General features: G+C 48.6%; 2 protein-coding genes and 1 pseudogene across 2 annotated transcripts; all 3 read right to left on the reverse strand.

Moving 5' to 3' along the window:
• Positions 1-1737: 1737 nt before the first annotated feature.
• LOC127769882 (heavy metal-associated isoprenylated plant protein 28) lies at positions 1738-2461 on the reverse strand. The gene is made up of 2 exons (XM_052295542.1): positions 2268-2461; positions 1738-2125 (listed from the first exon to the last, which is right to left on the reverse strand). The coding sequence occupies exons 1-2, from the start codon at positions 2389-2391 to the stop codon at positions 1881-1883; spliced, it is 369 nt and encodes a 122-aa protein (XP_052151502.1). The 5' UTR covers positions 2392-2461; the 3' UTR covers positions 1738-1880.
• A 3081-nt stretch (positions 2462-5542) lies between these two features.
• LOC127770918 (uncharacterized) lies at positions 5543-10373 on the reverse strand (annotated as a pseudogene).
• An 8452-nt stretch (positions 10374-18825) lies between these two features.
• LOC127769863 (helicase sen1-like) lies at positions 18826-22686 on the reverse strand. Its single transcript, XM_052295526.1, is given in 9 exon segments — positions 18826-18977; positions 19067-19283; positions 19412-19667; positions 19821-20148; positions 20236-20575; positions 20577-21568; positions 22154-22384; positions 22387-22416; positions 22495-22686. Coding segments are annotated over 9 exon segments (2502 nt in total). The 5' UTR covers positions 22576-22686; the 3' UTR covers positions 18826-18950.
• Between the last annotated feature and the right edge of the window lie 278 nt (positions 22687-22964).

The following is a 22964-nucleotide window of genomic DNA, read 5'->3' on the forward strand; positions in this document are numbered from 1 at the left end:
CGATTCCTCCCTCGGCTCCACCCTACCACCCGCCCATCCCCGAGCGATAAAAAGGGCCCCGGCCGCTCTAGGTGCGTGCAGGTCGACATCCAAGTCACTCCAAACCCCACACACGCGATTCGTCGTCAAGGCTAAGCTCAGTCACACAGTGTTCGCGATGATCCTGGTGGCCGTAGTGGCGGAGCTGCTCGAGGAGTACACGGTGCTGGTGGCCCGGGTGCTGGAGCAGCTGTTCAACGACGCGCCCTTCCCTCGCCGGATGCGGTTCCTCATGCTGCGGAGCCTCCCCTTCGTGCCGCCGCCGCTGCCCCCTCCGCCGCCGTCGCACGCCCTCCGCGTCACCACCCGCGGCTGATCGACCCCACGACTCCCTCGCCGGCTCGTAGGATAGGTTAAGCCGAGTGTGCTCTGCTTTTCTCAGTTGGTTTAGTCGATTCTGTCGGCTGCTGGTTCTTGTCGGACAAAGTCCAGGTTCGCGGATCAATTTGTTTCTGTACATAGTAGTATTTTTTTGGGTGAGAAGAAACTTGAAAGACAGTGAAGTTGTGCTTTCTCGCATTGTGATCCTTGCGATGTGCTCATGTGCAACCTGCTTGCCTTCATCGTCTTCCCTGGCTCAGTGTGTAGCTCAGAGAAATATCTCTGGATCTATCTGGGCATGTTTGGGACTTTTAGGTGAGCCCTGATATGAATTGCTGGATCATGATATGACGGATCAGAACTCAACCTTTTTCGGTGTTTCCCCTCTTGGCACTTGGCAGGGAAGATGACACGGACTACTTTGATGGGTGGAAATGATAATAACTTAAAATATTTTGTATACGTAGTACGAGTAAATAGAGTAGTATTAGCAGCATACGCTGTGTTTCCGTCTGAGACTGACAGGGAAAGCTCCGAGTTCGTCCAAAGTTCAAACCCAAGCGTCCAAGTGCGGTAGGTAAGAACCGAAGTGGCAACCAAATCCAACGTAAGCTACTTTTAGTGTTTTAACTACTTGCGCCATTTGTACGCCAAGCTTGTCATCTCTAGCATCTTCTTCAAAAGTTCATAGTAAAAGCAAGACCGCTAGGTACGGATGAAACCTGTCCGTGTTTCAGGTCATGTATATGCTGCATAATTGCCTAAGCATAAATAGGAGTATACCTTTGGTATATGCCTTGTGGGAGTCAAAATTTTCAAAGATGAATTTAATTAATGTTGTCTTAAGTCTATCCTTACCATTTGTGATGGTAAAATTTTGGCACCTTCATTTTAATCCACAATGTACTCGGTATGTCCGTAGTACTTCTTTTTGCGAGATTTTGCATATCATTATAAAGAACAGGGAAAAATGGGAGCAAGTATGGACCAAGAAAATTCACAGCTGAAAAGTGAAAACACACACTCAGTTTACCTATTGCGTATTTGCCTTCGTTTTCATTGCTCTCTCGTTGACCTTTTGGGCCACAAACTTAGCAGCCCGTGTTAGTGACAAAAGACAGAACAGAGCTGGCCTGCTCTGTCACAGGCCACAAGTTTTAAGCCCATTATCTTCCAGTAAAATTACCATCCCCAGTAGCTGCCAATACTAAAGTTTAACCGAGGAACGAGGGGAGGAGATATCTCTCTTCTCCAATCGAAATAAGTTAGCACTCGCGCAGTTAACACTGTTAGCTCAGCATTGGCACAGTCAGGAAGCCCTGCCTGAATAGTCGGTACCACTCACTATACGTGGATGTCAGTTCTGCACTCACGGCATCACAGCAATCTGCCAATCTACATACTATCAACTACCCAAAAAAGACAGTAACAGAGTACATTTATTCGAAACCCCGGTGCCGCTCCTGAATCGCACTAGCCGGCGGCCCGTGTTCGCGTGACAGAAACTTTTGAGTTCCGGATCACAGCCGGATCAGTGGAAAGAGCTTCTTCCAAGACTTCCTAAACCTGTACGCGGTGAACGCTTGCAGGTAGTGCTTACGAGCATCTGCCGGCATCGAGTCCTCCCCGAGGTCGGGCTGGTCGGCGCCCCAGAACCGCGCCGCTCGCCGCTTCTTCCGAACGGCCGCGAGCACGTCGTCGCGGTTGCAGATCCCCCACACCGTCACCTTCTGCTGCTGGTAGTCCACCTGAACCGAGTGTATCCCTGCAGCGCATCCAAACAATTGAACATGCCATGCGATCAGTTCACCGATCAAACTCATTGTATTTTGCTTCAGGGATCAGTTTCTGATCTGTTCATGTTTCACCGTGAAAATTTCAGATGCGTAGAATGTATAGGTATGTACCTCTCAGATGCGACAGGGCCTTCTTGATCTTCTTCTCGCAGCCGTAGGAGTAGAGTGGCACCTTCATCTCCACGTACTGCGCCTCGATTTTGCCTGCGGCCAGGACGATTTGCATGTCACCCATCTGATTTTAGCCGGCAAAACCTAGGCCGATCGAGAGGGATCAGCGGAGTTCAGATAAACGGCAAGAGCAGCGTGGTCCGCGTTTATATACGCACACATGTGACACACACACAACCCCGAACCAAAAGGCGGCCGTCATCATGGGACAATCCTTGCATATACCGGCCATGTGCGCACGATTCTACAGATGGCATCATCACCGCCCGCTTTTGATTCTTGGAGCTTTTGGCTGATGCATGCGTGACCGGGTGTGCGAGTGTGTGTGTGCAGCATCATGCACGCACGACTGATGACTCGGTTCGAGTGGAAAAGACGAGATCGGTAGTGGAGGGATTGCGTGGACGCTGTGGCGTTCTGCCTCGGCTGACGAGGCGGCGCGGCGTCGTGCACTCGCGGCGCGCCCGGCGCCCATGTGGGGTGCCGTGGAAAGCTGGGGGAATGGGGTGGAAGCGACGTCGTCGTGTTGGGGACTTGGGGTACGTGGCGTGAGAGCGCCGGGGGCCATCCGGGGCTTTTTGTGATTGTTGCTGAAAGGTGGCCTGAATTTGTGAGGATACAAAGTCAGATGGGGCATACAAGTGTTTGCATGATTGCATCTGTTACGATTAGATTGGATTTAGATCGCTAACAACAACGTATTGATGTCATGATCCACTAACAGATGAGAAGTAGGACTTCTCCAGATTGGATAATATTCTTTCTATTAGCCTTTTATCCTTCTTTAAACAATCTGCTTTATTTTATTGAAGTATAGATCGGTTTTAAATATAGCTGTGCTGCATGATCCAATCTTGTTATTACAGACCTTCTTGCCACATTAGTATCGCCCTATGCTGGGTACTCTCTTTTTAACTAATATCACCAGACAATATGTTGTTTAATTGAATAAAGTAGAAAAAAACTACAAGACTAACACCATACACAGATAACATCTACACAGAAAAAGACTAGCATCGGACCGCCATTGCTAAATCAACAAAGAAGCAACAACCAAACCGCCCAAACCAAATCCTAACAGTCGAGCCACGCACTCAACTCTATCCACACCTTTGGGATTGAAAGGGGGGGGGGGGGGGGGGGGAGAGAGAGAAAATGGATCCACTCTCCCCCCACAAGGCCCGTCAACATAGCCAACTTACGTTAGCTATGGCACCACTGCAGGAGGACAAAACATCTAGAGAGAACTCACACAAGATCCAACTCACCAAAGATAGAGAAATGACTCGACAACGCTCCGAAGAGGGAAAACGACGCTTGAAGTGATGTTGTTGTCGGCCCAACAAGATCGAGCTAGGTTTGCACCAGACACCCTGTCAATCCGCAACTATTGCTCCATTGCTCCACCACCGGCCATACACCGTCAGCGTGTGGACACCGTTGCACCAACGCTCCCCACTCGCTAGCCTCCGCATGCATCCACGTGCAAACGTGGTATACCCGCCATCATCAGTCTCCCTACCGCCATCATGCCGGCCTTCCTACTGTCACCACGTCAACCTCCCGCGTTGTCAGTCAGGCCGGCCTACCTGCCGTCGCCCGCAGTGACCTCCTGGCACCACTCGTGTCGGCATCTCATAGCTGACGACATGGGCGAACAACACCCCTAAGAGGGAAAACGATATCCGAAGCGCCGCCGCTGTTGGCCCGACAAGATTGGGCTAGGTTTACACATACTGCTTGTCTCTTGCCGATCCGTAGCTAGCACCTCATCGCTTCACCATCACCATCGTTCGTTAGTGCGTGGATAACGTTGTACAAATGCCCGCCACCAGCTAGCTTCTACATGCATCCACATGAAAACGTGGTACACCCATTGTCACTGGTCTCTTTGCTGTCGCTGCATCGACCTGCGCCGCCAACAGCGACCTCCTTGCGCCACCCGCTTCGCCCTCCCACGGCCATCGGCACCACCCATGCCGGCCTCGCGGAAGCTGCAATTGGGGTGTCAGATCTAGAAGGTAGGGGACAGATCCAGCCACATCGACCAGATCTGGCCGTTGCCCGGTCACCATGAGCTACCTCACACCGTCGCCCTTCATCCACCCCTGTTCGGCTACGCCACTGCCCTGCCACAGTAGTCTCGTCCACTCTGTCCTGCTCTAAACCGCCGCGCCGCCTCTCCCACGCGAGAGATAGCTCCTCATTGTGGAAGATTCCCCACCGCCAACATCCCAACTCACCGCGCGGTTGGTCAGCAGCTCGCTTGGCAGCAACAAAGTGAAGGTGGGGACTGGGGTAGGTGGGGCAGCGGCTAGGGTTTTCACCCCGAGCTGCCCACACGAGAGCCGAGAGGGCGATGCGGGTAAAAGATGTCCTTGTGAATTGTGATCCTGGGTACTCTTGTTAGGTACTCCCTCCGTCCTAAAATATAAGGGATTTTGAAGGCATGTGACACTTTCGCTTTTGTCCATATTCGTAGTTCTAGAAAGTGTCGCATCCCTCTAAAGTCCCTTATATTATATTATAGGACCGAGGGAGTACAACAGAAACAGAGATTATTCACACGAACGGAGCGGCCTGGCTCGTTCGCCAGTCGCTACAACAAACAAATGTCTCACCACAACACGTTGAAGTCCTAGGCTCCTAACTGAAGATGTGTTGATTAGGCTCCTAGCTGAAGATGTGTTGATGCCGGGCGGTACAGCTAACGAGCAAGGGAACAAATTGATGCGGACGACCCGCATGATCACATCTACTGCAGAGGTTCACCGCGCTAGGCGCGCCGCACGCATGGCAAACGCGCACCACGACACAATCCCTCTTATCCCGAACACAAGTACACAACTGCAGCAACACACTTACACAGCACACTGCACACATGTGTAATGAATAACGACCACATTGCAACATGGATTGCCCATAGTCCATAGAGCACCACTGTATTAAAATGACTTCTGTAGATTAAGACAGGCAAATCGATTAAATAAGCGAGCTTGTGCAGCTGGCATACGACGAGCTCAGGTTCAACAAAATGAAGCGCGTCCGACAATATCTGCCGCGTCATCGATGGAAACTTCCCTTAGCAAGTCCAGGTGGCAAAAGCATGACGCGTAGTACGCTATCCCACACATTCGAGGCATTACAAGATGGAACTAAAACTGGGTGTTTCGGCCGACCCGGCAAAAAAACTAAAACTGGGTGGCCTAGACCACTCATGCACGGTACCTCGACCCGGCTCTCTGCAAACAAAGAAAGGAAAAAATGTAATTAGTTCTAACCGATTATACCCATGCTGAAGTTAAAGGACTAACAATAACCATGGGATGATGTGATTTTGCCAATTCTTTTCAATACCTGAAACCTGGGATTGGTCATCTGGAGCGAGTCCATTTTTACTAAATTCTCAGCATCATCGAGCTCAATAACAGCATTGACAATTGCATTGGATAAATGTTTATCCTCGCTTGCCTTGAAAAAGCAACCTCGATGCTTTGCATCATTCACCACTTTCTGCCAAACAGATATACTGTTGGACAAAGTCGTCCCATTTCCTACTATCCACAAACAGTGCCTGCCACAAACATAAGCCAAATAACTAACTAAAAGGAGCAATTAGCAAATTGTAATTGTAAGGGCAATCATTACACTTACTTAGCCCTTGTCAGAGCCATATTTGTCCGCTGCAGGTTTGTGAGAAACCCAACTGAACCAGCTCTATTACTTCTGACAGTAGATATGATGATGACATCCTCCTCCGCACCTTGGAAACCATCCACCGATTTTACCTTCACAAAGAAACCATCATACATATCGTAAGTCTTACCAATTTTCTCTTGGATAGCTCTAACTTGAGCATTGTACGGTGACACTACACCAACAGTGAGCTTGCTTCCCAAAAAAACCGATTCTGTAACAACAAAAGATGCGGGGTTAGCAATACTGGTGGTTAAGACAGCATGAATATCATACATATTATGTTCACATATATCATTTATAGCACCAAAGCTCCAGAAATGCAGATGATCCTACCTTCAAATAGTCTCCGCACGATCCACGGCACAGCAGCAACTTCTATGGTATTTTTAAGGCTCCGGCCATGTTTTTCAGTTGTTTCATGGCCACCATCTACATTTATAAACGAGTAAGGTCCAAACATTTTGCCTGGCAAAATGTTCCTCTTGTAGTTCTTGCTGACAACATTTGGACCATCTGAGATCTTGCCATCATAAAAACTGGCAACTGGAAACTTGCTTATCTCTGGTCGCATCCTGTACTGAATGTTCAGGAGGTGCTTGTTGTAGCCCAAGGAACTTAACCTCTCAAAAACACTTCTTCCGAAATCAGCATTATCAGAAATCTGCAAGAGTAAAAACACTTGTTTATTTTGAAGTTTAAACATGGGAAAACAAAGTGGAATAAAGCATTAGCACTAGACACATACTTTGCTTTTAACCAGAGCAGGTAGCTGGCATTCGTCTCCGATAAAAACAGCTTGCTTTATGCCAGGCAACTGCATGGGAATTAAGGTCTCGCACTCTTTTAACTGTGCAGCTTCATCTACAACCAACAGTTCTAGAGGTTTCAAGCACTCAGAGCTGTCATCCATGGACACATTGTGCAACACATAAGAACTAGAAACAGTGCAGAGAATGCATTTTGTTCTTTGCAACAGGTAGACTCGAATTTCTCTCTTGCGGTCATCATCAGAAAGGCTCAAGCGATCCCAATCAGGAAGCTTCAAGTTGATCTTCAGATATCTTAATATTTGAACACAGAGTAATCTTGCCTTTCTGATCTTTGATTTGTTGCACACATCCGTGTGCACTGAGGCTAGCAGATCTGGCCACTTGAGTGGATCACTGTCCCCATGCCCTTTTCCATTCAAGAGATCATTGAACCATAAATTGTCATCATTATCATCATTAACATTTATCATTGCATAGAGAATATATGGAGAATATTCAATGGTTCAACCACCTCATTCATGTACTGGAAGCTCTGACGCATCGTGGAGTTTCGTGGAAAATCAGTGCATAATATCTCCATGAAATAGTAGAAATCTTCCAAAAGTTCATTGCATTTGTCCTTGACAAATTCCTTGAGTGGTAGAACTACTGAATTTGGTCCTTTCATTTTCATCTGAACAGTGTACCACTTGTATTTTTTTTGTCACAGGTATCTCAAGAAAATCTATCAGTGAACACAAGCAATGATTCCATCCTTTCATACTCTCAAAACATTGTGACAGCCGCTCGGTGCGAGAGCTGAGAAAAACCACAGAGAGATCATGATCTTCACCTATCTTCATCCTCTTCTTGTTTCCAAACAAAACGATGTCGCTTAGATATTGGCCACTGCTAGCAGGAGACTCATGAACGAGCTTGACAATTCGAGATGCAACCTCTAGGACAGCAGTATTAGTAGGGGCACAAGTAAGTGTCCGGTGTCCTGAATGCAACATTACCCAGAGTAAAGCACTGATGGTTTTGGTTTTACCCGTCCCAGGAGGTCCCCATATTAGTTTAATAGGAGAAGAGATTTTTTCTGAGACCAGAACACAATCTGCAACAGCATTCAGTTGTGAATTGTTGAGCATGTACTTCTCAAGATTAAGATCAACGACTGATCTAGCAGCGAACCGTTGAGATAATTGGGAGCTTGATGACATAGCCTCATCCACTTCCTTCACAAATAAATGTTGTGCAAACAATTCAATCATCAGAAATACTACTAACAAGATAGTGTTGTTTATATGCACTTGGGAAAATGCCATTAGTTCATTACCAAGTGTTGACAAATAAGGGCACTGTATCATTTGAATCTTTAAAATATATCAGATTCATATTCCAATCTAAACAACATACTGAAGATTTAACACATGTGTGGTAGCCAAGAAGCATGACCCGCACTTCAAATTCCAAAAACATCACTACTCAAGCTAATTTAGCGCATATAGGAATGCCAAGATTGTAACTTTTAAGTGTGTTTCTTACTTTAGTTGCAAAAGCAACAGTCAGAGCAATAGGTAGTTGAAACTATCATGCATCAAGAGCCAATAGGGTGCTGAATTTAATGACTCAAACAATAAGACAATTAGACATGACAAATAGATATGCTATAATGCATCTACAAGGAATTGGCCCTAGCTCTTTGGTTGGAGGGTGTGGTTTACACCCCCCCCCCAACTACTATTTAACTAGAATTTGGGTGCCTATTCCTTCTTAATTAAATCGAGACCAGGCTACACCACAGTGTCCCACATTTTTTTATTATGCGTCTACAAACTGAAAATACCTTTGACTTGTACCGCCAGACTGTATCAACAATATGGCTGTTTCCCTTGTGAAGACAATCCCAAATCCGATCGTATGTCTTCATATTTATGAGGATTACCGCGAACAATGGCTCCTTTGGTTCATTTGTTGAAGAATCAGTTTCCACTGGAAGCACTGATGACAATCTAGCAATGAAGCAATTGTCTGGGAGATCATCATCGTCTTCACCACCTTTGACAATTGAACCAAGGATGTACGAAGTCATATTTCATGTCAAATCAGACACTTGCTTGGGCTTTCGGGAGGTAAGGACTATTATATCACCCTCACATGGCGCATATGTTTCCTTGGATTTCTCATCCTTTGCTGGATTTGCAACCTCAAAACAGAAGAACGTGGACTCATCGTCATGCAGCAGTTCCTTCATTCGGGCTACTGATATGAAGTTTTGGTGAGAATAACCATCCAACGATGAAAAGACATCAACATGTGTTTCTTCAAGTAATGGGTAGGTAAATGAGTTAAAGTAATTTGACGATGAAGTGAACGTCTCTGGGATCCTTTTCACCTGGAAAGAAACAAATAATCAACTATCTGTGACTCAATACTACTCCCGCCGGTCAAATATATTTGATGTTGGGGGTACTTGAACTAATACTCCCAATGTCAAATTTATTTGACAGGAAGGAGTAGACCAAAAAACGAAATGTTTTTAGGGAAGATAGGAGCTTGCATTAAATTTCAGAAACAAGAGTATACAATCCAGTTACAGAATTCTAAAACTAAGTACCAACTTCAGGAGTTGAAAGGTAAGCATGCGACGCTCGTCGCCTAGTTCCCCGCCACCGGCTCCGCTGGCCCTACGCCCGCCGCCCTCGCTGCTTCGTCGACCCCAAGTCGCTGCGCCGTCCGCGGGGCCATCCGAGCCGCTGCCCTCTGCATCCCCGCCGTCGTCCAAGCTGCTCCAAAGCGCCTTGTGGTGTGAATCCCCCCGCCACCGCCGCCCAGATCCGCAGCTTGGGTCTCTCCGGGAGGCGTCTCCCATGTCTCCGCCACACCGGATCCGCCAGGATCCCGCTCGCCACCCTCCGTGTGCTCCTTCAAGGATGTGGTCGCGACCGCTTCGTCGCCGATTTTCAAATTCGGTCCGCGCCTCCAACCACCGCGTCGCACTTTGAAGGCGGCAATTACTCCGCCTCCCAGGCGTGAGCCACCCCGGCGCCGAGGCTACTTCTCTGCCTATAGGCCTAGGCCGGAGACGGAGATGACCCGACGTCCCATCCATGGTACGGCCGCGCCGGAGGACTTCACTACTCTGGAGCCGGGCTGGCAGCAAGTGAAAGTGCGCCATTGGTGGCGACGCGCAGCGCATTCAACTGCTCCCCATCCACCAGCTTCAAGGAGATGGGACGAGCCTTCAATCCGCTCTCCTCCTCGCCACCGCGCTCCTGCTGAAGCGTCAGCCTCCCTCCGCCTCTTTCAGCAAGCAACAAGTGGAAGATGCTTCGTTTGCCTCTCGAGAGACCACCGCGCCTCCCACTGCCGTGACCCGGTCAGGTGCTTCCTCTGTCGGAGGTCGGGGCACAGGGCCAGATCCTGCCGAGCTCGCGCTCATCTGGCTCTGCTCCGCCTGGAGCGTCGCCAGCTCCACGGTCACCGCAACTCCACGCCGCCACCTCCGTTGCAGCCTCCGCCCGTCCAACTGCCCCGTGTTCCGTGCAACCGCCAAGACGTTCCACACCGCCACCACAGAGAACCCCCACCGCATGGCCAGAAACACCACCGCACGCCGCTTCCGCCGCCACCGACACGGCCGTCTCCGGCCATGGCTAAACTCGGCGACCCGTCCACTCGGCCTGAGGAGGAGTGCTTCATCCCCACTCCACACGCCACGGAGGTTGAGCTCAAGGACTGGGAGTCCACAGCGGTCATCACCTGGGCGGCAAAAGCGCCTGCGTCCATCACTCCAAGGGACGTCGAGGCCATCTTCAAGGAGGAATTCCATCTTCGTGAGGGCGACGTCTTCGTCTCACGACACCACCCCGAGGCCTTCCTGATCAAGTTCGAGCACCAGCGCCATTGTGTGGAAGCGCTGCGGAAGGGCTTCGTCAAGCGCCACGGCGTTGAGCTCCACTACGTCAAATGGCGTAGCCTCAAGAGCGCCCTCGGTGTCGCCTTGATGTTCCGGGTCCATCTCTACCTCGACGGCATACCGCGACACGCTTGGGAGGCCGATATTGTTGAGCGTACTGTGGCGAAGACGTGCGCGTTGGAGAGCATCGAGACCAGCCTCATCCACCCGCCGGACACGCGCTGGATCAGCGTGTGGGCGTGGACGGGCAACCCAAGCTCCATACCCAAGCGCATCTGGCTGATCTTCACCAACAGCACTCGTGGCAAAAAGCCCGGCTTGGTGTCGGTCTCTGACAAGCCGCCGGAGCAGTGGCAACACGGTGTCAAGTACTGTGTGTATGTCCACCTCGAAGAAATCCACGACTACACTTCGGCCACGGTGACTCTTGATGAGAACGCGGCTGTCACCCCGACGAAGCGTCGTCTTCCACCGTGGCACCTTGGGGTGGCCGATGGTGAACCGGCACCGGAGCGTGTGTTCCCGCAGTTCCCTCACCACCCGCCGCCGCCGCAAGGCCTCTTCCGTCCCGGAGCTGGTCGCGATGAGGGCGGCAAGATGGAGGAGGACCGTGGCAGCCGCAACAGGGGAGACCGGCGTAACGTCGACCAGCGCGACGTCGACCGTCGTGGTCGTGATGACGACACACGCGACAGGTTCGGCCACGAGAGGGACGGCCGCGACAAGGATAGTCAGCGTCATTACAATGATGACCACCCCGACTTCGATCGGGGACTCGGCTGGCGTCGCCGAGATGACGACGACGGCGAGCGTGACGACAGAGCCGGTCGCGGCCAGGATTCCGGGCGCGAGCGTAACGCAGCCAAAAGAATTGGCCTAAATGGCCAGCGAGAATGCGACCGCTCCCCAAGGCGGCGCGACTGGGGAGAAGGAGGCAGCCGCACTGGGCGGTGCCATGGCACGTACAACGACGACCGGTGCGAGGACCCGGCGGCGCCGGCCTCGAGTCTGCATCCTCTTCGGCCGTTCACATCACCATCGCCACAGGTAGCTAACTTAAAGTTGCTTGTTGATTTAAATGGCTCGAACGTGCAGGCAGACGCCCAAAATCTCCAGTACATGTATGGGCTATAGTCGACGCCGATTGTTCAAGACAAGCTGCTGCCGGTGCTGGACGCCACCTTCCTGTCCAAGGCGCATGTCCTCGACAAAGTGTTGCAGATCAACCATCCTTCGGTGCTCCTCGCAGCAAGCACTGCCGGCACAGGGATGGAAGCCTGGTCCGTGGAGGAGATGAGGCGCCGTGGCAAGGAACGGCTCGTCGACGCGTCAAGGCGCGGCGAGGTCGTCCCAATCCACCAGGTGTTCGACCGCATCCGTCAAGAGACACAAGTCACCGCGCCGGCAAGTGTCGTTGACGAGATAGACAAGGCATTCAAGAAGCTGGAGCTCGCGGCCGCGACGACCTCCCTCGAGCGTTGGCCGGAGCTGCCATCTCTGCTCTCCCCGCTGGCCAACACCACGCCATCCGAGCTCCAGCTGGACTTCATGACGGGCCACAAGAACCCGCTTCAGGTTGGATCGCAGGCCGTGGCGATCCAGCCAGGACCTGGCGAGCTCGTGTCCGGCCTGGCAAGCAAAGCCGCCCCGGGCGGCCTGTCGAGGGCCTCGATCCTTGCGGCCTAGGACGGCGGGACGTCGCCGGCACTGCCAGCCGTGTCATCGCCATCAGGTAGGGCGCTCCTGTCTACGTCGCCTTTGTTGCCGGTGCTGGAACTGCCGCCTTCATCGCCGGCGCCAGAGCATTCGCCATCACTACTGCAAGTCACGGCTCGGTCACCGCCAACGCCGCCGCCGCCGCCACCGCGGCCGACACCGAACAAGCTGGATGCACTCTTCACGGAGGTCACGCGCCGCTCCTGGCCTGTCCGGCTACGCCGACGCCCCCGACGCGCCCAACGTCCCCGCTGCAAGTGAGGCGTCGTCTCTCGCTATCCAGGTTCGGCCGCAAGACTCGCAAAACCAAGGAGAGTGAGTTCAGTCTCACTAATCCTCGTCGCAGCTCCAGACTTGCAGGGAAACCGGCCATGCCGACGATGCAGAAGTGCAGCCGTGTGTTGATGAAGCGGCTCGGACTGTTGCGCACGGACACCTCCCTGGACGAGGTGCTCGCAGAGTACGTTGCAATGTTTGATGGTCCGTTGCCGCCACAGACCATTGCGGCTCTCACCTCCATCTTCGACCTCGACATCGATGATGATGGAGATCAAGAGCAGCCACCGGAGGAAGCCCTGCTCGCGGTGGTAGGAGAAGGCGTTGCGGACCTCGCCGATGAGGTCGAGGAAGCTGCGGCCTAACTGCTGGCCAGGGTCTGAGCAAGCATTGCTTGCTTGTATCGTCGTCGTCGTCGTCTTCTTCTACTTATGTCGTCTTTTAAGTTGAACTGCGTCATTGGCCGTCGTCGCCTTCTGCTTATGTTTTCATGTATGTTGAACTGCGTTGTTGCTTTTCTTTTGTGGTGCCGTGTGATGCACTGGATGAACCAGAACCGTTGGCAAGCTTCGGTGGAAGTCGACTATCTTCTGATGTTTGGTCTGTACTATGGAATGGGAACTTCTAAGACTACTACTTCGCTTCCTCTACGTGGCAATATGCATGCGTCAGGCTACAGCCCCATTGACTGCATTGTTTTACTTATTTTCTGCTTGCTTTACTTGAGACTTCATGCAACTGCTTCAGCGCCACTGCCCCTGGGATTTATGTTGCATCGTGTTGCAAGCCGGGCAACATCTGAGAGCAAGCCACCCCTTCATGATTAATCAAAATATCGAACTCCTCAGCTGGAACGTCCGCGGCCTAAATTCCCCTGCCAAATGCACGGTGCTACACGAACTAATGGTGGACACGGCCTGTAGTATCGCTTGTTTTCAAGAAACTAAACTGAGAGCAATAGACGATGTTTTGGCGAGATACCTGGGAGGATATAAATTGGATAGTTATGCCATCAAGCCGGCGAGGGGAACTCGAGGGGGGATCCTCCTACTTTGGAACTCCAACTCGATCAACATCACAGAAGTGAGGCTGCGTCGCTACTCGATGACGGCAAAAGTCAGCCTCCTTCATACGGCGGACAGCTTCACCATTTCCGCGGTCTACGGGCCAACGAGACATAGAGAAAAAGAGATTTTCCTTCGGCAAATCAGACGCTTAAAGCCGGCTAACAACGAACCTTGGCTCCTATTTGGCGACTTCAACATGATCTACAGGGCATGTGACAAGAGCAACAGCAATATTAACTTAAGGCGTATGAGGCGGTTCCGCGCAGCCATTAATCATTGTGAGTTGAAGGAAATCCATCTCCAAAATAGAAAATTCACCTGGACCAATGAGAGACGCCATCCAACCATGGTCAGACTAGATAGATTCTTCTGTAACGAGAATTGGGACCTCGCCTTTGGTCACCACATCCTTCATGCTCTCTCTTCGGGAACATCGGATCACTGCCCACTGCTTCTCTCAAACCCCCAAGGGCCGCGACGCCCAAGGACCTTCAAATTTGAAAACTTCTGGACAAAGCTTCCGGGATTCAGGACTGAGGTTCAATTGGCTTGGGAACGAACATCGACGCATCATGAGCCTCTCCACCGTCTGGCAGACAAACTGAGTCACACTGCCCTGGCCCTAAAGAAATGGGCGCGAGGAATCTGCTCAGAAGTTAAACTCAAGTTCCACTTGGCATTGGATGTGATTCAACGCCTAGACGCGGCTCAGGAAAATAGAGATCTCACACAAGCAGAGTTTAGGCTACGGCTGGGCCTAAAAAGAAGGCTGCTCGGGTATGCGGCCATTGAAAGGGCAAGGAAGAAGCAGGCATCGCGCATAACCAACATTAAAGAGGGGGACGCCAACACGAAGTACTTCCATCGCAAATTAAATGCAAGGAAAAGAAGAAACCACATTTTCTGTTTAAGGAGGCAAAATGGATGGGCCGTTACACACGCAGAAAAGGAAGGGGTCATTGCCGACCATTTCCGACAAGTGATGGGGCGACCAGAACCTAGAACCAGTGACCTGAACTGGCCCTCCTTAGACCTTGCCCTGACAGACTTGACACGGCTAGAGGAGCCTTTCTCCGAGGCAGAGATACGCAAGGCGATAAATGAAATGCCAGGGGACAAGGCTCCAGGCCCCGATGGCTTCACCGGCAAATTCTTCAAGTCATGCTGGGACATCATCCAAGTTGACGTAATTGCGGCGTTCAATGCTCTTCATAACATGAGAAGTGTGCACCTTAACCTTCTAAATTCCGCCAACGTGGTTCTCATCCCCAAAAAGGATGGCGCCGAAGGAATCAATGATTTTAGGCCAATAAGCTTAATTCATGGCTTCACCAAGCTCTTCTCCAAAGTGCTCGCCATTAGACTAAGGCCACTAATGCAATCACTGATCTCGCCAAATCAAAGTGCCTTCATTCGCGGGCGAAGTATACACGACAACTTCATGTATGTGAGGAATATGGTGAGAAGATATCACAGGACTCGGCGCCCGATCCTCCTTTTCAAGTTGGACATCTCCAAGGCTTTTGACTCGGTCAGATGGGACTACCTACTTGCGCTCCTCCAAAATAGGAGTTTCCCGCAAAAATGGCGCGACTGGATATCCGGGCTGCTGTCCACTTCCACCTCAAAGATCACCCTGAATGGAATCCTGGGCGAAACAATCAAACACCGGAAGGGTTTGCGGCAGGGTGACCCCATATCCCCCCTCCTCTTCATCTTGGCTATAGACCCCCTCCAGCGCCTGTTAGACAAGGCTACCGACATAGGAGTTCTAAGTAAGCTGCGAGGCAGAGCTATGCGCTTCTGCACATCTATGTACGCGGATGATGCGGCCGTCTTCATTAATCCGACCAAAGAGGACGTGAGCGCCTTCGCCGATCTGCTAAATCGTTTTGGGAAGGTATCAGGATTATGCACGAACCTACAAAAATCGCAAGTGGCGCCGGTCAGATGCAATAATCTGGACCTCGACGACATCCTGCATGACACGCCTGCAACTAGGGCAAGCTTCCCGATGAAGTATCTGGGGTTGCCTCTGTCCACTGGCCGTCTGCGTAAAGTAGACCTTCAACCTCTCTACGACAAATCGATGAGTAGAGTAGCAAGCTGGCGAGGAAGACATATTGGCCTGGCAGGGCGATCAACGCTGGTTAAATCGGTGCTCACTTCAGAACCTGTTTTTCTTCTGACGGGCCTGAAAGCTTCAAATGAGTCCCTAGAGGTCATCGACAAGCAGAGAAGGAAACTCCTATGGGCAGGCGGTGAAGCTCTGATGGGGGGCAAGTGCAAAATAAATTGGGCACGGACCTGCCTCCCTACAGCCTCAGGAGGACTGGGCATCCTGAACCTGGAGGAATTTGCAAGAGCTTTACGACTGCGGTGGCTTTGGAACGAGTGGAGATCACCGGAAAAAGCATGGGTGGGGTCGGGAACACCCTGTGACGACACAGATAGGTTACTTTTTGCAGCAGCAACAACCATAACAATAGGGGATGGAGCGAAAACAAGCTTTTGGGATTCAGCTTGGCTGGAAGGGAGAAGACTAAAGGATGTAGCTCCCCTGATCTACGCGGCCTCCAAGAAAAAGAACAGCACGCTACAACAAGCCTCAGCCACAGACCAGTGGCTGCTCGATCTGGACCTTCCTCCAGCCTCAGGCTGGACAACGGAGCTGGTCAGCCAGCTAATCAATGTCTGGAGTGCGATGCACAACGTACATTTCACAGAGAATGAGGAGGACAAGATAGTGTGGAAGCTCACTAGCCACGGTGAATATACGGCGACGTCGGCCTACAAAGCGCAGCTCCTAGGTACTGCTGCCACCAACTTCAACATCCTAATATGGAAGCCGTGGGCACCGCGCAAGTGTAAGACCTTTGCCTGGTTGATCATCCAAAATAGAGTTTGGACCTCCGACAGACGGGCAACCAGAGGTTGGCAGAACAACTCTTTCTGCCCCTTATGCAGACACACCCAAGAAACTGCTCTCCACCTCCTCGCAGAATGCAGATACACCAGGAAAATTTGGACGGCGTTATCTGATTGGACTGGGTGTGGTCAACTGAACCCCGGACAATGGCAACCAGCTCAATCGGTGTCAGAGTGGTGGGAGGCCACCGCCAACTTGAAGGAAGTCCCAAAGAAAGCACTCCGCACGTTAACACTTCTGGTCAACTGGGAAATCTGGAACGAGAGAAATCGTAGAATTTTCCAGCACAAAGAGCTATCTACAGGAATTCTGTTGGCCAAAATTAAAGAGGAGGCCAAAACATGGTCTCGGGCGGGGGCGAGGCATCTTGGTAGCTGGCTTGCTTTTTATTTTTAGCTCAGTAGGACCGAAGGTCCTGGGCCTGGTTTTTCTTACTTGTAAAGTTTACTCCTTCTCTATTCAATGAAATTGGCAGCTTGCCGATTTGTTAAAAAAAAAATTCTAAAACTAGCAATGCTTAGGCCTTAGAGTGCAACATAGAAAAGAGAAAGAAAGTAACTAAGAAATTGACACCTTCTGTTTGAAGAGCTCCTTATTGAAGACGTCCTCGATAGACCAAGAGAATATTTATCTCACCAGATAACTTAGAGCAAACTTGCTGAGGCTGCTGTCACGTTTCTTCAACTTCTCCCAGTAATTCACCACAGACTGGATTGCATCCACGCACTCAGATTTCTTGACTTGTTTCTGCCTCCTAGACTTGTTGCGAGCACTCATCTTGCTCACCTGTTTTCTCACCCGTGCAAGCGAAGACAGCAGGAGGCAAGGCTACTTACAAATGCAAGCAGCACAGCAAAATGGCAAGCATGAGGTCTTTCCTCAGTCAAAAGGAGATATCAACCGGCAGAAGGGGAAGGGGCAGAGAGAGAGAGAGAGAGAGAGAGAGAGGATTGAACTGCTTCGATCCTACCAAAGCAAGAGGTAGTCGGGACTCTTGCACTTCCCCATGATACCAATGATCCTCTCGAAAAGAGAGAAGTGGCTATCGAGTTGGAACTCTTTGAACTTCCCCATGAGGCCATGATAGCATTAGCGCAGTAAATGCAGCTCAAAGACAAACGGGAGATTTTAGGGGAAGAGATACGAAGTTTCAAGTGAATACCGAAATTTGGGAGTAAATCTCACCCAACTTTCAGGTTTCAAACGACGATTTCAACTTAGCTTCACAATTTGGAAGGAATTTTAATTCCATATCCTAATTGATGGAATAAACAATTCAAGTGAGATTCATGTTTCGGAACCGTGCTAACATGAAGTCTGAATTTTCAGAAACAAAGGCTAAAATGAGTTTCCGAAATCGCAACCAAGTCTCACGCGCATTTCGAGTCAGACTCGAAATGCGCGTGAGACTTGGTTGCGATTTCGGACATCAAACTTTCAGGTTTCAAACGACGATTTCAACTTAGCTTCACAATTTGGAAGGAATTTTAATTCCATATCCTAATTGATGGAATAAACAATTCAAGTGAGATTCATGTTTCGGAACCGTGCTAACACAAAGTCTGAATTTTCAGAAACAAAGGCTAAAATGAGTTTCCGAAATCGCAACCAAGTCTCACACACATTTCGAGCAGTTTCGCTGAGCATTTTCAGCAGGTCAGCAGTTTCGCCATTGCCGGGGTGCGCGGCCTCGCCAGCATACCGGCGCCCGACGGCCACCCTCGACGGGGGAGAACCGCCGCCGGCGAATCATCGTGCCGACGAGGCGATGGAAGGAGAACGAGAGAAACGCTCGCGTGGGGAGGGTTCGAGCGACTCATCGTGGTGTAGTGAAATCAACGGCACGTAGCACGTGTGCTTACGATATCCAACGGTTGGTCGCTATCCCGTCGGTGGACGCTGGAAACGGTATATCCGCGGAATATCAACAAACTGCGGAACAAAATGGAGTGACATAATAACAAACGAGGTTATCCAGAGAATGGCATTGGATTATACTAATACAGTACAAAAAGTTACGGAGTATGATTTGTCAAGTAACACAAGTGATAAGTGAGCTTGAGCAACCAGCGTGCATCAAAAGCTCATATGGTTCAACAAAATGTAGGGCTCACATTGTCAGCAACAACACAATACTAACAGTAACACACATGGTTTTCTTCCTTCGGCAAACCCGAGTGACAACTGAACAAACAAGCCTTGACACCGACGCCATACGATATTTCAAGCGTCCAGACAAACTGAATCTTGCAAGCTTCAGACTTCTCATGAACGGTAGTTTGGCCTTGGTTTCTGCAATGTACACAACAAGAAAAGGAATGATCAACGCCAAGGTGTCAGGTATTTTTCCAGTAATTCTTTCATTGTCTAACTGTCGGTACCTGAAACCTTGGCCGGCTTATATGCATCGAGTCCATTTTTGATAAATTCTCTGCATCATCAAGCTCAATGATAGCCTTGATTATTGCATTTGACAGATCTTTGTCATCGTTGGCGTCGAAAAAACAACCTCGATCCTGTGCGTCCTTGATTATCTTCTGCCAGATAGACTTGCTGTTGGACAAGGTCGTCCCATTTCCAACAATCCATAAACAATGCCTGGAAATAAAGAAGAAAGTCAAATCACAATTTTTGCATGCACACTGGAAGCTCAAAGCAAGACTATGCAACAGAATTGTATTGAGCATCAAATGGGCATCCTTAATTAATGGAAGCATGAAACTTACTTAGCCCTTGTCAGAGCCACATTTGTCCGCTGCAAGTTTGTGAGAAACCCAACTGAACCAGCTCCATTGCTCCTCACTGTTGATATGATAATGATATCTTCCTCTGCACCTTGGAAACCATCCACGGACTTCACTTTCACAGAAAAGCCGTCATACATATTGTAAGATTTACCGACTTTCTCCTGGATGGCTCTAACTTGAGCATTGTATGGGGACACAACACCAACAGAGAGCTTGCTTTGTGTAGAAACTGCTTCTGAAATTACAGAAACGAAAATGAATACTAGGAGTTATTTGTACTGGGTGTACGTCACACATAACAGCATACTCTTTTTTTTTACCTGAGACAATGCACTCATTATTACAAGAGATAAAGCACTAGAATTAGAGCTACAGTACTGTCAGTTACCTTTGAATAATCTCTGAACTATTCTCAAAACTGTAGCAACTTCTATTGTGTTTTTCAGGCTACGACCATTCTTCTCAGCTGTTTCATGACCCCCATCTACATTAATAAACGAATATGGCCCAAATATTTTGCTGGCTAAAAACTTCCTTTCATAATTCTTACTAGTGACATTGGAGCCGTCAGATATCTTGCCATCATAAAATGTAGCAACTGGAAACCTGCTTATTTCTGGATGCATCCTGTATTGGACATTGAGAAGGTGCTTACTGTAGCCCAACAAACTTAGCCTCTCAAAAACACTTCGTCCAAAGCAAGCATTGTCAGCTATCTACAGAATCATAATACATGTCAATGAATTGCTTCCAAGTAGAAAATAAAGAAAAGAGTAACGAAATATGGAATCAACAGTGCTTACTTTGCTTTTCACCAAAGCAGGTAGCTGATATTCATCTCCAATGAAAACAGCCTGCGTAATACCAGGAAGCTGCAAAGGAATTAAGGTCTCACACTCTTTGAGTTGTGCAGCCTCATCAACAATTAGCATCTCCAGAAGATTTGCCTTTTCAGGCTGCTTGAACGGTCCACATATGCCCGAGGGAGAAACATCCATGGGCACGTTGTACAGCCTGAAAGAGCTAGAAACCGTACAGAGAATGCATTTTGTTCTTTGCAGCAGATAGAGTTTAATTGGCTGTATACTGTAATAATTTGGAAGCTCCAAGTTCTTGACGAGATATTTTAATTCTTGCACACAGCAATCTGGCAAGCCTGAACTTGGATTTAATGCATGTGCTAGTTTGCACAGAGACTAACTGCTCAGACCACAAAACAGGATCACTATCCTCTTCTATCATGGTTTCAAGCAGTTCATCTGACCATATGTCAGCATTGCCCTTATAGCAGTTTATCATTCCATGAAGAATTTTGATCAATTCAAGTACCTCCAGCATACACTGAAAGCTCCGTTCTGTTCCTGAATTTCTTGGATGATTGTTGTACAGTATCTCAATGCAATAGCTCAAATTCTGAGAAAGGTTGTTGTAACCATCTTTCAAATAATCTTTGAATGGAAGCAATCTGGATGCCTCTTCCTTATCTTCAGGTCTCCCACATTTCTTCTCACAGCTACCATTTCCAAATTGCATTCTCCAAGGAACATTTTCACCTTTATCCTTCTCAGCAGTCTCCTTTTCTATATCCTTCCTTTTCTCAAGTACATCCTCAATGTAATACTTGTACTTGGTCACAGAATTCTCAAGAAGATCTATCAGTGAGCACAAGCAATGCCTCCAACCCGTGTTTGGCTCAAAACATGGTAACAATCGCTCAGCACGAGAGTCAAGAAATATCACAGAAAGCTCATGACCATCATCTATCTTCATCCTCTTTTTGTTTCCAAACAGAACAATATCACTTAGGAAGCAGGCACTACCATCTGAACATCCCCTAACAAGACGGACAATTCGAGATGCTACCTCCAATATGGAAGTATTGGTAGGTGCACAAGTAAGTGTCTTTCGGCCTTTGATGAGCATTGCCCACAATATAGTGCTGATGGTTTTGGTTTTACCCGTCCCAGGAGGGCCCCATATCAGTTTTAGGGAAGACAATTGGTTCTCCATTACTGAGACACAATCTGCTACTGCATTCAGCTGTGAAGCATTTAGGTTTAACTTCTCAAGGCCAAGGAAATCCACTGATCCATGTTTCAAGCACTGAGATACTTGGGATGAGTTGTCTTCCACTACCTTCATAGGGGAATTGGACAAAGGGTAAATAAATCAATCATCATGATTAACGAATAATGTAAATGAGTAAAGTACTCCCTCCGATTCAAAATAGGCACGTTTTGGGTGAGCACAAAGATGTAGGAGGGCACAAAACCAAGAGAAAAGGGAGGTTAAAATAAAATGACAATGCCACCCATACTTAAATACTGTGCAAACAGCTAATGAGATGGTTAGTGAGAGGCTATGCAATAATTTTGCTTCTTATGTTTTGCAACCCAAAAAAAAAAACTGTAGGCCTTATAAAAACAAACAGCGGGAGTAATACATGAAAAAACATCAGCCGGCTATCCCATTCCATATGCAACAATATATGACTTCTATTATTAGCATATACAATATGGGACAAATTGCATGAGAAATGTAAATTTCAAGGAAAATCTACACAGAGAGCCAGAATGGATTTTTTCCATATAAAAAAAAAGTTGCCCCAGCAAAATGAGGAAGCTGAAAGCACATCTGTACATATAGTAATTCCTAAGACTTTGAATGTAAATAAAGTATTAGATATCCTGGACTTTCTTTGCATTTAAAAGGCCAACATACCTTTGGTTTGTATTGCCGCACAAGATTGACCATATTAGTACTGCTTTTGTTCTGAAGATTGGCAAGATTACCATCATTTGCTCCCAATCGAAGGCATTTCCATATACGATTGTATGTCTTCATATTTATGAGAAACACAGCAAATATTGCTCCTTTAGGCATTTTGGTTTCAGGATCTGCCTCAACAGGAATAGAAGATGACAGCTGAACAATGCAGCAATCAGTTGGGAAATCTTCATCATCTCCACATTTGAGAACCGAACCTAAAACATATGATGCTTTATTTTGTGTCAAATCAGAAACATGCTTTGGCTTTTGAGTGGACACGACTATTATATCACCTTCTGTCGGATCATATGTCTCCCTCGATTTCTCATCCTTTGATGGTTCTGAAACCTCAAAACCAAATATAAACTTCTCATTATCAAGCTTCTCCATCCGAACTACTTCTATAAAGTTTGCATGGGCATAGCCATCCAATGACAAGAAGACATCGGCATGCACTTCCTCGATCAGAGGGCAGGTAAATGAATCCAAGTAACTCTCCAATGATGAAAAGGTATCTGGTATCCTCTTGACCTGTGATGAATACCCAGATGGTTGGTTAGCCCTCACTACAGCAAGTAAATAAGCATAACCACCCTTGTGAAAAAGATGCAATGTAATAGACTGTTTAGCTAAAAAATAAAGATGGTATGACACAACACATATTGCTATCATATAACCGAAGTAGAACTAATAATAGTGTTGGCTTGTGAAACAGACTACTTAGTTATTAGCTCCAATACAATATTAGGTTAATGCCTGTTTC

The sequence above is a fragment of the Oryza glaberrima genome, chromosome 4 (genome assembly GCF_000147395.1).
Source record: "Oryza glaberrima chromosome 4, OglaRS2, whole genome shotgun sequence".
Classification (NCBI taxonomy): domain Eukaryota; kingdom Viridiplantae; phylum Streptophyta; class Magnoliopsida; order Poales; family Poaceae; genus Oryza; species Oryza glaberrima.

What these genes read in the sequence shown, in the direction of transcription:
- LOC127769882 (XM_052295542.1), bottom strand. Translation starts at nt 2,391, where the DNA reads ATGGGTGACATGCAAATCGTCCTGGCCGCAGGCAAAATCGAGGCGCAG. An exon ending in GGCCCTGTCGCATCTGAGAG is followed by an intron (nt 2,126 to 2,267) that starts GTACATACCTAT and finishes GATGCGCTGCAG; the next exon opens with GGATACACTCGGTTCAGGTG.